The 15,293-nt window shown below is 39.1% G+C and overlaps 1 protein-coding gene across 7 annotated transcripts in view; it reads right to left on the reverse strand.

Moving 5' to 3' along the window:
• The window catches only part of SGCE (sarcoglycan epsilon), a 32,483-nt gene extending 17,404 nt beyond the window's left edge, over positions 1-15,079 (reverse strand). For 2 of the 7 annotated variants that reach the window (XM_027910686.1, XM_027910674.1), the window contains exons 1-4: positions 14,891-15,079; positions 6,873-6,977; positions 2,928-3,050; positions 278-435 (exon numbers count right to left, since the gene is read on the reverse strand). In XM_027910686.1, coding sequence (XP_027766487.1) covers positions 278-435; positions 2,928-3,050; positions 6,873-6,977; positions 14,891-14,999 — 495 coding nt within the window. In that variant the 5' untranslated portion in view covers positions 15,000-15,079. The remainder of the gene's footprint in view (positions 1-277; positions 436-2,927; positions 3,051-6,872; positions 6,978-14,890) is intronic. The other 5 variants (XM_027910711.1, XM_027910697.1, XM_027910680.1 and 2 more) reach the window with 4 other exon arrangements.
• Between the last annotated feature and the right edge of the window lie 214 nt (positions 15,080-15,293).

Here is a 15,293-nt window from a genome sequence, read left to right on the forward strand (position 1 = left end):
TCAAAAAGTATTGCATGTAGAAGTATTAAGCTGAACTAGTTATTGCTACTTATTTGTTATACCTTAAAAGTAAACGATAAAATGTCACACAATTTGTCTTTCTCTCAAAAGAGGATAAAATAGTACCTAGGAGAAAATGTTAATGTCACAAGTCTGTCCCTGCCTTACAATCTATGATATAACTATTGTAATTAACTTTTCAAAAATAAGGGCCAATACTTGCTGACTGTTCCAAATCTTACAGTCTAAAACTTTTTGAACATTTGAAAGAAAATACCTCAATGATGGTTGGTTTGCCCACATTTTCTACAGTTGGTGAGCCATACAGCACTCCATCACTGTATGGTGTCCTTTGTATATAGCGTAGCCATCCAGGTCTGTCAGGGTAACCCATTAAATTGGTATTAAATGTTATAGGATCATTACTTATTTCACCTAGATAAGAAAAATTATATTAGAATATTTACAAGAAAATGCTATATGCTTTGATTTTGATGTTTCCACTAGAAAGTTTTAATTCTGGTTTCCAGTTATGTTTTCTGGACCTTTCCAAAAAGAAAAGAAAAAAAATTGCTAACCTTTACTATATCAGGAGTATGCGAACTCCAACTTAGCACTTTTAAGTATTAAGAAATTCACACATGAAAAGTGTAACCAACTGCAGAGATAATATACTGGCTCTTCCTATAGTCCTGGCCTACTGAGTGCTCAGGTTCAGTAACTAATGGGTTTGATTTTTAGAGTTCATCTCACCTCCTCACAGACAAAAGCACAAAGGTTTCACTCCCTTAATTCTCTCCCCACAACTTTCTTTTATGCTTTTAATGATGGCTGCAGGTACTCAGTGTCCCTGGGAGGGCTTCCTGTAAAGACTGGTTTCTGTTAGCATCACGACATACACACGGGTCTTCAGCACCAACAGCCTGGCAGTCGTTTTTCTTCAGCAAACAAATTGATTCAAAAAAGGGCAACACATTCTGTGAAATGGACCCACCAATGGCTACTAAATAGAATGGTCCAGCTGCAGTCTGTAAAAGTCCCTCAAGTCAAACCACTACCTCAATTCTTGTGCTTCTCATTGATACTCTTAAAAAAGCCTGAGTTTGACTTGTTTATTTTAGCTTTTGTAAATGAAATCAAGCATGGCTGAACACTAGCAGATCCTCACTGCTGAGGCAGCATCCAGCTGAGGCACAGAACTCAGTCAAATCCATTCTGAGCCTGCAGAGACACCTCTGCCCCATGCTGCAACCCAGCTTTTAGATGGCAACAGCAGGCACTGTAAAGTGTCGAAAGAATAACTGTGCCAGGCAGGCTGGCACAGCAGGCAGAAACTGGGCCCACTGAGGAATGAAAACAACTGTCATCTCCTCCAGAGAGGAACAAAGGGACTGAGACCTGTTGCCAAATTAGTCTTCAGGTACACATTTACACATCTGGTTATGGGTAAAATTAACCAGAACCAGACCAAACCAGCATCTGGCTGTATAATACAACTTCCCTCGCAATTCTCTCAGGACATCTCAGTAACTTAATCTATTGCAATCATAACAAAATTCCCAGCATCACAAATGATTCAGGGAAAATTCTGAAAGCCACCTGAGAGACATTCTGGTTAGCCCTTCCTTCATCAAGGAATTATGCTAATGATCCAGCTCAGCAGACAAAAATAAAAGGACCATGGCAACCTCTGGCCTTACAGTGAATTTCTGATATGATCAAAACCATCTACAGGGACAGCAATTTCAACAAGACCTGAAATCAGATTCCTATTGCCTTTGAATCACAGGAATGTTGAGAGAGGCTGTGCCTGTAAGGACAATCCATCATTAGTAAAATTTCCAGGTTCCTTCAATCTGTGTGCCAAATCTGGGAGGAAACCGGGGCAGAGGCAAACTTCACTCTGCCAGTGACTACGACATAAATGAGGACCCAGGTATTCATGTCAGGAGAAACATAAATTTTTCAAAGAGAAGAAATTTTTAAAACATTTGTGTTTACTCATGACAAAATTTAATCAATGCTAACAGAAGCTTATTTTTTCTTTGAAGTGAGTTTTGATAATAGCACTCTCAAATCAATTCAAGAGCTTATTAATGAAACAGGTTTTGATTATGTGTGCACTGAACATGTATTACAGGTTTTTCATATTTTTATAGGAAAATATGGCAGCCGCATTTACATAAATTGGATATATTTATTGTTTCTTTTTATTGTTGATAAACATGTAGGGCTGAATGGTTTCTCTTCCCACCCTCCAGACTGCTTACACATATTCTAACCTGCCAATGATCAATCTTTCAGCTTTGGTGTACATCAATATACCATACTTAAGAAATCACAGGTCCTTCTCTAAAAATAAACTGCTTACTGACATCAAAATGTTCCTAAATGCAGAGAAAATGCTGAATCCAAAGGAATTTTTGTTTTAAATTAAAAAAAACCCCATTATGTAGTCTCACATTTGATTTAATCTTCTATTTTGCCTCATGTTTACTATATGCTTTCAAACTGCTCCTTCATATAGACTAACAGATTCTATGTCTGAGACAGTGATCAGATAAATAGCATTTTTAATAGACATAATTATTAAACTTCTAAAATTTCATATTTAATGCAAAAGTGAAAAAAGGAACACTTCCTAATATCATATATATATATAATGCATTATTACACCTTCCAAATTAACTACATTTTTTCACAACACACAATTATATGCATCTTTTCACAAATTATCACAAACCAGAATATTTTTAAAGTGTAGGACCACATATTTTATTTAATTTGAATATATTTCAATAGAAACTAAAACTTGTCCTTTTTATCTTATATGTTGAACTCTAAGGTATGCTAAGTAGACTTCAGTTTCTTAAAACAGTAATTTTTCTACATTTGTATATAATATGGAAGATCTTAGCATCCCATACCAGGCTTAGGGTAAGGAGGAAACTCCCCCTTAAAGTACTCTCTCTCCAAAACATGAACAAACAGAACTCCAGCAGAAGGGTATACATTCCGATCAGAGTGCACCCTAGACAGAATCGTGTACACTGAAAAGCAGAAGGAGAGATAAGAGACAGAAAAAAGGCAAAAATGAGACATGCTCTAGTTAATTCCATGCATTTCAACAGCAATGTGGGCATCAGGGGAAGGGAAAGCAACAAATATTAGAAACCTGTTTATTAGTTTTTTAAGAGGTTACAGAGATTTAAGAACAGAATGCAGGGCAAACCTTTTCTTTGCCCAGTAGGATCCTTTCCAAGACTGCGATAAACAAAACTGCCTATGTTAATATTTCAGAAGTTATACAAGCCCTTTAGTTTTATTGCTATAAAAAATGAGGAAGGCTACTGTAATTTTATAGTTGGTTTATTTGTAGTATTATTACATGAATAAAAAACAGGATAACACAATCATGTTTCCTTGGTTTTTACATTAAAAAGTAACATGAGGAATACAGAGAAACCTTACCAATTGATGGTACTGATTCCCCACTGACTGGAAACATCAGATTTTTCAGTTCTTATGCAGAAAAGGACAAAGCAGTTCACTTCAGCTGCTTCTCTGAGTTCTTAAATCTAGAATTTCTCAGACCAGCAGGTTCAGATAACATACATCTAAAACTTCAGTTAGAGAGCTCAATAGTGAAGATACTGTGCTCGTATTGAAGGATAAAACAGAAGGACATATATAATTATAGGCCAGTCAGATGAAACTAATTCCAAACAAAAAAAAAATGAAGCCCTGTTTTACAAGAGTAAGAATTAAAAACCTGAAGGGAAATTAATTAAGAATAACCAGAATATGTAAAAGCAATATGTTATTTTTTATTTCATACAAAATTAGTTGATAAAGGCATATCTTTTTTTAGGCATAACATATTCAACGCTGTACTACATACACATTTTAATGAATTAGAAGAAAAAAGAAATCATTATGATAAATTGAATAAAAAACCACTGTAATGACAAGTTTTAAAATTTAAGTATAAATGGAGAATACTGATCTAATAGGTGTTTTTCATGGTGTCTTAATAAGATATAATATTAGTATTTTTATTACTACTGAATTTTATGTTAATGCCCTGAAAGAACTGATCATTGCTAATCAATTTTTTTTTGTATATTGTTAATAATTTTGTCAGGGACATGAGGATTGCACAAGTGGTAAATAAAGATGGTAAGTCACAGATAGACCCACACAGCTACCTGCCTTGCTTGCTGAAATGAAAGAAACTTTTTGAGAAATGACATGTCTGAACAAAGATTATAGGCCATACAGCACGGAGATGCTGTCACTGGGAAGAGTGACTCCAAAAGAGACTTTAGAGTCATTGTAACAAACTCCTAGGTCCTGGAAGATAAAGGGGCTAACTTCAACAATTTGATCAATAGGCAGGAGACATTTGAAATGTATATCAAGCTCACGTAATTTTTTAATGCTGGTATAATTTCCTCAGCCTTATACCAACCTTCTTACTGCAGATCTGCTTAAAAAGACACTGCTAATTAGGCATTAATCACAGGCATTCTAGCCCTCGCACCACGTACTCTGTGTGGAATCTATCTCACCTAATTTTAGATGCCTACAGAAAAAAACATGCACCACTGAGTTACTCAGGCTCCTTTTATAGTCAGTAGAGAAGACACAGACGCTTCTAGGCGTTGATTAATTTGATTTCTCTTGTAAAATGGGATGAATCATGTCCTATATTCCAGGCTATGGTGACTAGATCTCCACGGACTGCAGAGGCAGCTGAGAGGAGATGCAGACATCTGTAATGTAGACCTCCACATTTAGTTATGTACTTCCCACTCTTCAAGCTTAATATTGCAGAATTAATAGTCTCAAGTTCTGGATATACCAAATTCCACAGAATTTGCTTTTTCCCATTTTTGAAAACTGCTTTTAACACAGACCCGAACAGAGCATCTTTCTAATAATTTTATCTTAGTGACGAAATTAAAACAATCCTGAAATTTAAATTTATTACAATTCCATGTGGTTAATAAACCAGTTACTGTAATTTTCATTATAAAACTTAAGTACAGTAACATTGCTCTTTAATTTATTTACTTAAAATTAGTAAACGATGACCCAAAAAACCTTTGCACTCAATTCTGTGAATGATGTGTAAAAAGCAGAACTAATTAATTTCTTTTACAATATTTTTTCAAGAAAAGTTGAAAAAGTACAATAACATTAATAGAGCAGAAGAGCTGACAAAAACATGGTGGCTGGCTGAAGATGCATCAAATACCTCGAAAAATCCATTTTTCCATTTCTGATGCTTTGCCTCTACAATGAAAATCCATTTCAAACATGAGGAACCGTGAAAAAGTAATGTACCATAAGTTTCTCCACGAGCAAATTCAGAAATAAAGAAGGATAATAGCAGTTACTGGAAAAACCCACGTAACATTTATTTTGTCTGTTATAGGAAACCTATGGCCACCATTAAACGCCTGCCCATCCCTAGCAATGAGCTGCTGAAGTAAGTATGCCAATAAGGATCTGATGCAGACATAAAACACACATATTTGATGAAGATATAGGTGGAATTCTAGAAATGTCTCTCAGAAGGAAAAAACCCACAGAAGTATTTTATCTTGAAATGACAAACACATTGCAATGCCACAATTATAGAGATTAGAATACAAAAGTTCTCGCCCCCCCTAGTAAGAGAAGACCTCTTCTTTTTCCCCTATGAAGTTTCTTCAAAATCAGAAGGAAAATGATGAATCTTCAGCCCACTACATCTATCACTCCAGCTTTTCAATAATGAAACAAGTGAAATGCTCTTTTCTTCACAAGAAGAGAAAAAGAGAGGGAGAGAATGGAGATAAATGTGTAATCATTTTAGGTGATCTCGGGATGAAACTGAATATGCTTAACAACTTCCAGATGCTAATCTAATACAGCAGACTGCCAGCTGTGAATTGTCTGGGCAAATTCCCTGTGGTAGACAAAAATCTCAATGAGATTGTGAAAGGCTTCTGAAAAACTAATCATGGGAAATTGAAAATCTCCACTACATACGATCACGTCAGATCCCTTCTAAAAAAAAAGACAGTATCAGCTACCTTGCCAGCACTGTTTTCTTCTTTCTTGTTTCCAGATCCCTTGGAGGCCTTTCCGCAGATCTCAAGATCTTGTTGTAGGGCTTGAACATGGGCACAGCCAGGAATTCAGCCAGGGTCTGCATCTCAGAGCCTGTTATCAGATACAGAAGGCCCCCATCTCCAGAAACTTCAGAAGGTTCACCATGTTGGTTGAAGCCCATATATTGATGATCTTCAGAAAAGAATCCACCCATATTTCTTTTTTTCCTGGGAATTTCAATGGGTTCTCTCCCCATTGATATTTAGCAGATGAAGCATAATCCCAGAAACAACTTGATCTAGAGGGCAATTCAGACTGCCTGCCTGGATGGGCAATCAGTGCAAAGCTTTTTCTCAGCTAGCATGCACCAGCTACAATACTCCATGAGTACTTGCATAAATTACAGTAAAATAATCTTTTACATTTATATGTGAGATTTTTTTAAATTGTTACAGACAAGTTATTGTATTAAGCGAACTGCAGAGGTATCTCCAAGCAACCAGCCATGATAAGAAAATGTGCAGTATTAGGTTTACACATTGCCATTATTTCAAGCAAAGCTCCAGGAACAGGAAAAGTCAGAGAAGACTCACAAGGACACGTAGGTCTGTGAATGTTTGACAACTGAGGAAATGTTAAGTTTTCCAAATTACTTACCTTAAAACAGCACCCTATTCCTAAGACATGGACACGACTGCATAAACAAGAATAATATTAAAAGCAGGTTTGACTGAACCAACATGGGCTTTAAATTTTCAACCTAAACTCACCATTCTTCTGAACAGCCTTTATTCTGCTGATAATATAACTGTGGGCTCGCTTAGTCGTCCAGTTAACAGTTCCATTATTGCCATCAGCAGAGCTTAGCAAAAAAGCTTTTCAGAATAAAACAAATGCAAAAAATAAAATATTAGATCAACAGAATTCCATAAACAATCTGATTAGATGGGATCAGATGCTTTCTAAATCACATTTTGGTTTTAGTTAGAGTATAGGAATCACAGGTTAAAAAAATAGTGGTGTTTGATTTGAATATATAAACACATAATAATCTTTCTGACAGTCACCTTTTTGACATCCATTTTTCCAAATAAGCTAAGTTTACACTAAATGCTTAAACCTCTGCAGACACTTCTGCTGACATACTTGTACTAATAATAGAGATGACAAAGAACATTCTCTGATAAATATATTTGCACTGGCAAAATCTCACACAGAGGCAAAAACATATATAAAGTAACTTTCACTGGCACAGTCTATTTTGGCCAAAGAAGGGAAAGTAATATAAACAAGAGCACAGCTTTGCTTGTATAACAATGCTTATACAAAAGACACGTGGGGCTGACTGCCTTGCAGGCATAACCAATAATCAATTCTGAAAAAAGAACCCATTCAAAATGGTTGTCTATATCCCATACAGCGAGAACACAGCCTGAAATCAGCTGGATCTGTGCTGCTGAAGGAGGAAGAAGTTTTGAATGTGGTGAGGAACAAATGATTACAGGAGAAAACAAGCAGCTGGGGAGCTGACAGAAAGACTCCATTTCACCAGCAGCAGAACTGTCTGAGAAAGCTCCCTCCTCACTTCCCACTTTTTTGTTTCTGTTCTTCTGTGATGAATAATAGATATATCAGCTGTACAGTTACATGCCAACGAAAAATGCAGAGGGAAGGAACTGCAGTCAGATGCTATGCTAGGAAAGGGAAAGTAGCCATAATAAGTAGTCTTTATTTTGAAATATTTGGGAAGTGAGAATTCATGTCAAATCCCAGTTCAAAGATGTTATTGGATTAGTATCCTAATTTCTCTGTAAAAACAGCAATACCAGAAACATCAAGTAGCTGCACTTGTGTACAGACACACTGGTTTGCAGGAAGAAATGAACACTTTTTGGCAAATACTCCAAGTATGTGAATATCATTTACACTAGAAGTTTAAACACCTGGGGAAACTTCTGACCTGCTACACCAGTCAGCTATGACATCAGTGATATTGCATTCTCCAAACAGAATTTAGGAGGCCCAACAGATCCAGCTTAAGCAGTAATCAAGATACACAATACTTAATCTATGCATGTAAGAGAGATACTTATTAATTGTAAGTTACACAAAACACGAAAAACTGAATAGAGTTGTAATTTAAAAAATGCATTTTTAATGAATTTTAAATTTTATTTATTTAGTAAATTTAATAATTTAAATAATGCAATAATTAACATACCAACACAATAAAATTTCTAAATTATACATTCCTGTTAAGTATCTTTAGATTTTCTACATACACAAAGGATATGATTTAACAAAGAGCTATTCTTCACATCCACTGGTTTATACATGTCTGGAAAGATAGACAACTTTTTCCCTGCTGAATTGATCTGCATATAATGCAAATCTTAATATAATACCATCCTAGGGATTACGAAATTCAGTACTGCATAAGAACTTTATTGTAAATGTTAGTAACTCTTGAAACACTCAAGAAATTCCAAAAAAAGATAAAATAAAGTTGTTCCAGTATTTCAAGAGGATGAGCTGGGCAATCGGAGGCTTGTCAGCTACAAATCAGCACCAATACCAGACAAAACAAATAATACAAGATTAGATGACTGAATTATTACATGGAAAATAGTATTATAGTTATCACAGTCCTTGTCAAAAGTATTATACCTGTCACCATCCTTATTTAATCCTTATTAAGGATTTTATGCATCTTTTTAGACACTTTTGATGAGCCCACAAGTTTTTCCTGATGAAGATAGTACTACTGACGTTACACTTAGCTTACATTTTTAGCACCTAAAATTTTGATTGAGAAAGTAGATACAAAATAATTTTAGCATATTTAAATGGAATTTAAAAAAAAAAGAAAGATAAGTTTCACGTTTATTTTTAAATATAAATGATCAGTAATTGTCTTTGATTTGGGTTCATAAGTTGTGCTAGTTTAGCTGTGGGGATTGACGAAGTTACCTGTTTAGCTCTCCATGCCATGCTGCATTTCACAGGGGAACTGGAAAAGCAGCCAGCATGCCTGTTTTCAGATCAGTGTGCCAGTTTACAGTGTGGTGTTTGCACATATACCACCACCTATTTGATTTCAAATGACAGGTGTGAGAAGCAAGAGAACACGGCTACTAAAAAGTTAATTTGTTATACGAGATTTCTAGTGGGCCTCACAAGGTTCTGGCAGCAGCCTTGTGCAACTGGAGGTGGGGGGAGGAGGAGGGAAGAGAGAGAATGACTTAAATGTATAAAATAAACCGACAGAATCTGCATGTAAAAACAAAGGCTAGGAGGCTGACATGTAATAGAGATGACATGCTCCTAACAGAGAACAGTCTGCATTCTCTGCTAAAAAGGTGATCAGTGATGTGCATTTCAATAGAATAAAATGTAACTGCACTCCAAGAACAAAGGCAGCAGCATGCCATGCACCCCACAGAGCACGCAATTCAGGGATGCTCAACTTTGATAACAACCTAGAGATGTAAGTCAGGAAATAACTGGTTGAACAGACGTTTTCAGCACAAGACTGGTTAGAGCAGCTGACACGTAAACAGCAACATCAAGGAGGAATAGGGAGATTTTATTTTTGTACTTGACACAGATATGATCACTGTTCAAATACTCTGTCTACAAGAGCCTTCAAGAAGCACGCTAACAACATCACGAAGGCTCTGGGAAGATCTGAATGTGATTAAAGGATGACAAAAGAGGCCTTATACTACAGAATGCAGGGATTCAAACCATGCATTTTATCAAAGAGATAGTTTAGAATTAATTTAATCAGCCTTGTATTCACTCCGAAAAACATGTTAATAGTGTCAGGCTTTTCAGTTTGTTACACATGTTGCCACAGTTCCTGGAGAACCCACCACGGCCTCTAACAGCAGGAACAACTCTGTGCCTGGTACTCAAACAAGCCCAGGTGAAGTACATCACAGTGTTTTCATTTTTCATTACTTCAATTTTATTTTTTTTTAATTAATATTTTAATTTTATTTTCCTTAAATTAATATTTTTGTTTTATTTGCTATTTTTCTTTAATTATAATTGCACTGATTTATAACTATAAGTTATAGTATTATATAAACTATATTATTTGATAGTATTTCCCCCTTTCTTTAATTTTATTTGCACATGGTTTATGTCAAGGTTTTAAGTATTAATATTTACCAACAGAGTACTTAACAGAGAAGATACCCACAACAATTTCTACCCAGCTAACAAGCAGAAAAGAACCTAAGTATCATGGACCAACTTCACCTTGGATTGGATATTTTCTAACAGATAAAATCCTCTTCAGTGACAGCTACTATATAAGAAATAAGAATTAATTTGTGCTGGTTCTCCTCTTTGGATTGTTCAGGTTCCTCTGCTCTCCATTTATTTGAACTGTGTAAAAATCCAAATCAACCCCAGAAATGTTTCTCAGCTCTATACTATCTTTGTTCAGTAGGAAATGGTTTTCTACCTGTTCCTGTGCTACTCATTGATTACCGTAACATCTGAACATTTCTCCAAAATCATTCAAGAAAAGTAACTGAATAAAGCATTTTGTCAGTCTCACTGTGAAACTTCAGCACTTGCATTCTTGGGAATGCTGCAAATTAAGTACTGGGAGAACAAAAACCTCATTATTTACTAATAGAAGCATTTACCCACCACCATTCTCCCTCCTACTGCAGGCCTGAGAAGAGAACCAAATTGAGTTAGCACTTCCATGAAAGTGAAGAAAACACTGTCAGTTCCTGTGGTTCCTGCCCAAGGCCCATGGTGTAACCATGAGGTATGACCAAGCAACTCTTTAAGCCTGATATTCCAGGGTGCCTCCTACATTTCTATCATCTTTTGATAGGAATTATCAGAGTATCCGTGCAATTACATTTCAAATTTCTAAGGTGGCGATTGATCTGAAAGACTAAGGAATTCAGGAAAGTCATTGACCTCGTGATGCTGAAATTTCTATCTGCTCAGTAGGTTGTTCTTTCTAATTTCTCATCTTCATGGCTTGGACTGTCACTAAAAAATAACCTACACTTAAAAGGCATTTTGGCTGTTTGTGTTGCAGTTGTAACAACATTTCGACACAGATCATATTTATATAAACCTTATTTTTTTGGCATTACATGATGAGCACCATAACTATGCTATTAGCAAAACAATGTATCCTTTCAAACCGTGTAACATGTTCATGTTAACTCCAACCCAGAGATACTTATCAGTGAATACTGAAATCCATGCCTTCAACTCTCAATCTGTCGCACTTTGTTTCACACTGAAAACACCTCAGCAAGATACCCAGGCAAAAACTCTTCTCAGGTTAGAGCACTTCTTAGTTCTACTACTTCTTGCTATACTTCCTTGAAAAGGAGTTCAGCTGATTAGGAGGGAGATTAATATTTGCATTCTCTGGTTTCTTGTCTTTTCTCCTCTGTTTCCTTCAAATTCCTATGGAAGTAATCAAAACTAGCAACTCCCTCCTTTAGAGGTCTGCCAAAGGCACTCTACACTGATAGCTTTTGCTGTAAATTTATCAGTATCTATTCAAGAAGAGCCCAACAGCTATACCTACATAGATATTCTTGTCTAGGTTTTGAATTATTTTTTCTTAGTTTGATTGGAAATAATCTTTCTTCTAAAGAAAGGGGTTTACTTTGGTGACTGCAACTCCTGAGGTACTTCAATGAACTTCTACCCAAATCTAAAAACATTATGGAGCAAAACTAAGCCTCTCTATACACTAAACAGTCACATAGATGTGAATTTCTGCTATAATGCTCACTTCTTATTGTCTGGCTTTGGGACCCCTAGGAGGTGTCTATGTAAGCTATATAGCCTATAAATAATGTGCTTCCGTAATGAAAAGCACACTAATGGAATGGCTACCCTTCCCCTCGTGTAATTACTTATTCAAGCAAGTACTCATTGACAATAGATTTTATTTATTGATCTGGGTCAGATTAGTACAAAGACTTGATGGGCAACATCTTGTCAGGCAGACATCCAGAGGCTCTCTGAATGAAACCTCTTTTTTTGCCCTTATGTTTGCACCCAAAAAACGAAAAAGGGCAGGTTTGCCATGGCTTTAGTCTGTGAAACTTTCTGCCTGCTTGTGCAGGGTGTGGCTGAGCAGCAGAGTGTTGCCAACAGCCCTTGCCCTGCCAACAGCAGGACAAGTGTAGGGATACACAGTGAACAAATTTTTTGAGTCTATTAGTTTTCAGCTAATGACCCAATTCATAGAATCAGTGCACAAGTTACTCAGTGCCAAGGAAAGCAGAGAAAATCCCTAGTTGTGGAAGGGCAGAAGAATGTTTTCTGGTAGCGATGCAGCTTTGACAGATTACCATGGCCACATAACCACAGCTTCCAAGGTGGGAACTAATGAGCTCCTTCCCCATTTTGACCCCTTTATAGGGAAAAACGAATATGACTTCATCACTCTAAAACTCCCTATTCCTGGGATGAAACAGGGGTTCCAGAGACGACAGGGGCACTGACAACTAACTCTTTAAGTGCAGAAATACAGGGCAAAACCACTGGCCACAGCCATTTCAAACATTTTGACCATTCTCTCCGCGGAAGGAGAATATGAGGGAAATTCATTACTCTGGCAAACAAGTATGACAGATATCTCTACTAATGTAATCCAGTAAACTTCTCTGAAGTCTGTTATTATGAACTCAAAGAACAACCAACTAGTTTGTATTAGAAATGCTTAATCCTAAATGTCACTTCTCACAACAAAGTCCCATTTTTTCCTAGCAGTGGAGGAAAATAATCATCAGCTAACATTTGAGAGTCAATACCTTCAATTCGAGTACTACACTAGCACCCTCGGACTGTTGAACTTCTGAAATCATTCTTACACCCTTTAAACTGTCAAATATCTCTGCATTTTGAAATAATGTTTTGCTATGAGGAGGATAGGGGAGCAATAAAAGGGGGACAACCCAGACTTCTGACAGTGGCTACCCTCCTCCGAAAAGCCTTTCTGTTTCATTCATTTTTAAGAAATTTAAAAAATACAAGTTTCTTCTGTAGATCAAGAGCTACAACAGAAACGGGAAAAACTAATCTGCATTAGTTGAGGAGCACTAAAAAATCTATTTACAAATCTTGTGCTACTTCTCATGTTCCATTTTGTCTGCAAGATGTCTTTTGCCTCATTAAGTAATGCTGTTGTACTGTAGAGTCTACTGAAGACCATGATTGAAAAGAATGAATTTTCATGCTGGGCTATGGCTCATCTCAGAGTCAGCAGACAAGGCTGGAAGTTCTTTGCTTAAGGAGAATGGAGGGGAGCTTAGGTGAGCTCCTGGGACATTTTGCATCATTTAGATATGGAACATACTACACATCTCCACCTTAATGAAGAATAAATTTCATATAAATATCTCTTAAAAGAATGTAGCAGAACTAAAGTTCATGCCTCCTTCTTTACGTTGGTTTTAAACCATGCTTTAACTAATGAAATCCAACTGAACCGAGCTTAGAAAGGTCTGAATTTGAAGTGGAAAAGTTTTCACTAAAAATCCTTAAGACCTATTCCCTTTCGATGTAGCCTGGAAAGGACATGTGGATAAGCTCACAACTCAGCTTCTAGAAGTTCATTTCAGTTGAACTTTTTAAAACCCATTCTTTCAGTTGATACAGAAAGCTTATCTTAACTTGTCGTAGTTCTTTCTTGGTTGCTATCCCACAACCAGCCATGGAGGCGGAGGCAGAAAAGGCAGGAAGAATTTCCACTTAAGGAGAAAGCAGTATCTTGCATTTAACAAATGCAAAGTTTTATCCTCACATTGAACAACTTCACATTTAGGTTCTTATCAGGTTCTTAAAGGTAACCAATGCCTCATGTCAATTCTGCTGTCAATATCCTATGGCAAGCGTGGCCATATATTTAAAGAAGCACTTGAAGTGTACCCAGATACTGCTTGAGAGGATATGGAGCGGACTGTTTGCAGATGATACACCACCAATCTCTCAAATCTCAAAATAAGCAAAAGAAATAGATTTCTTGCTGTTAACTTGCTCTTGATGTAACAAGTCTCACAAAGGCACTCCTGAGGCTGAGCTTCTGTTAAGTGTTATCTGTATTTCACCGTGAAGAACCTTGTGGGTGTGAAACCTGCTTACTGCATGAAAGCCATTATTTACATGCATTATGGACCAGGATCCAGGCTTTTTCCTGCAGTCTTAATTCTGACACAACTGGATTAAATGGTCAAGATGGGAAATACGGGGGAAGAGGGGCAATACGAAAGCCACCCCCGCACCCACAACAGCCCATCCCTGCGTCAGGCACCGGGTCGAGGGAGCGGAGGAGCGCAGCGGGCCAGGCCCAGTGCCCGGGAACGAAGCCGTCCGCGCCATCCAGCGGCTCTGAGCCAAGCCTGGCTCCCAAGCCCTCCCGGCAATCCCGCTCCACCCTCGCCCGCCGTCCCGGGCTCCCTCAGCCCGGGACCCGCCGGGCTCGGGCGGTGCCGCCGCGCCGGGAGGGGCTGCGGCGGGTGAGGGGCGGGGGCGCGCAGGCCGCCATCCCTGCGCTGCCCGCGGAGCGTCCCCGGGAGGTGCGGGATGGGGGTGCCGAGGCAGCTCGGAGCCCGCACCGCCGGGAGGCACGGAGCGGGGGGAATGGGCCACGCAGCGAGCCGCAGCCGTGGGGCAGCGGCACCGGCGGGAGGGGACGCGAAGCCCGGGGCGAGGGGGCACCGCGGCGCAGGCCGGCGGCTGCCGGCGAGGCCCGACCCCACGCACCCCGGGGAGACGCGCCAGGACCGACCTGTCAGCAGGAGGGTGGTGAGGGCGCTGTGTGGCCACGGCCCCGCCGCGCAGCACCGCATCGCTCCCCGCTCCTCCGCTTGCTGCTGCCGACACCACCGCCGCCGCATCCTCCGTGCCGCGAAGTGCCACCACCGACACCACTGCCACTCCTGCCGCCGCTGCCTCGCCCCGCGGCGGCCGCAGCATCCTCCCCCTCCCGCCCCGCTCCGCCCCGCCCCGCCGGCCGTCTCCAGGCAGCGCGGCCCGGACGTGCCGGGCATGCCGGGAGGAGCCGCCCGCCGCCATGGAGGGGTAGGCATGGGAGGGGGTAGCTGGGGCCGCTTCCCTGGCAGGGGGCAGCGGGACACGGTGCTGCCCTGGGCTCCTTGTGAAGTTGGGTGCTGGTCCCTCCTGTCCCGTGG

This window comes from Empidonax traillii, unplaced genomic scaffold, assembly GCF_003031625.1.
Source record: "Empidonax traillii isolate 1590-97213 ecotype Southwest subspecies unplaced genomic scaffold, ASM303162v1 scaffold30:size3273891, whole genome shotgun sequence".
Taxonomy (NCBI): domain Eukaryota; kingdom Metazoa; phylum Chordata; class Aves; order Passeriformes; family Tyrannidae; genus Empidonax; species Empidonax traillii.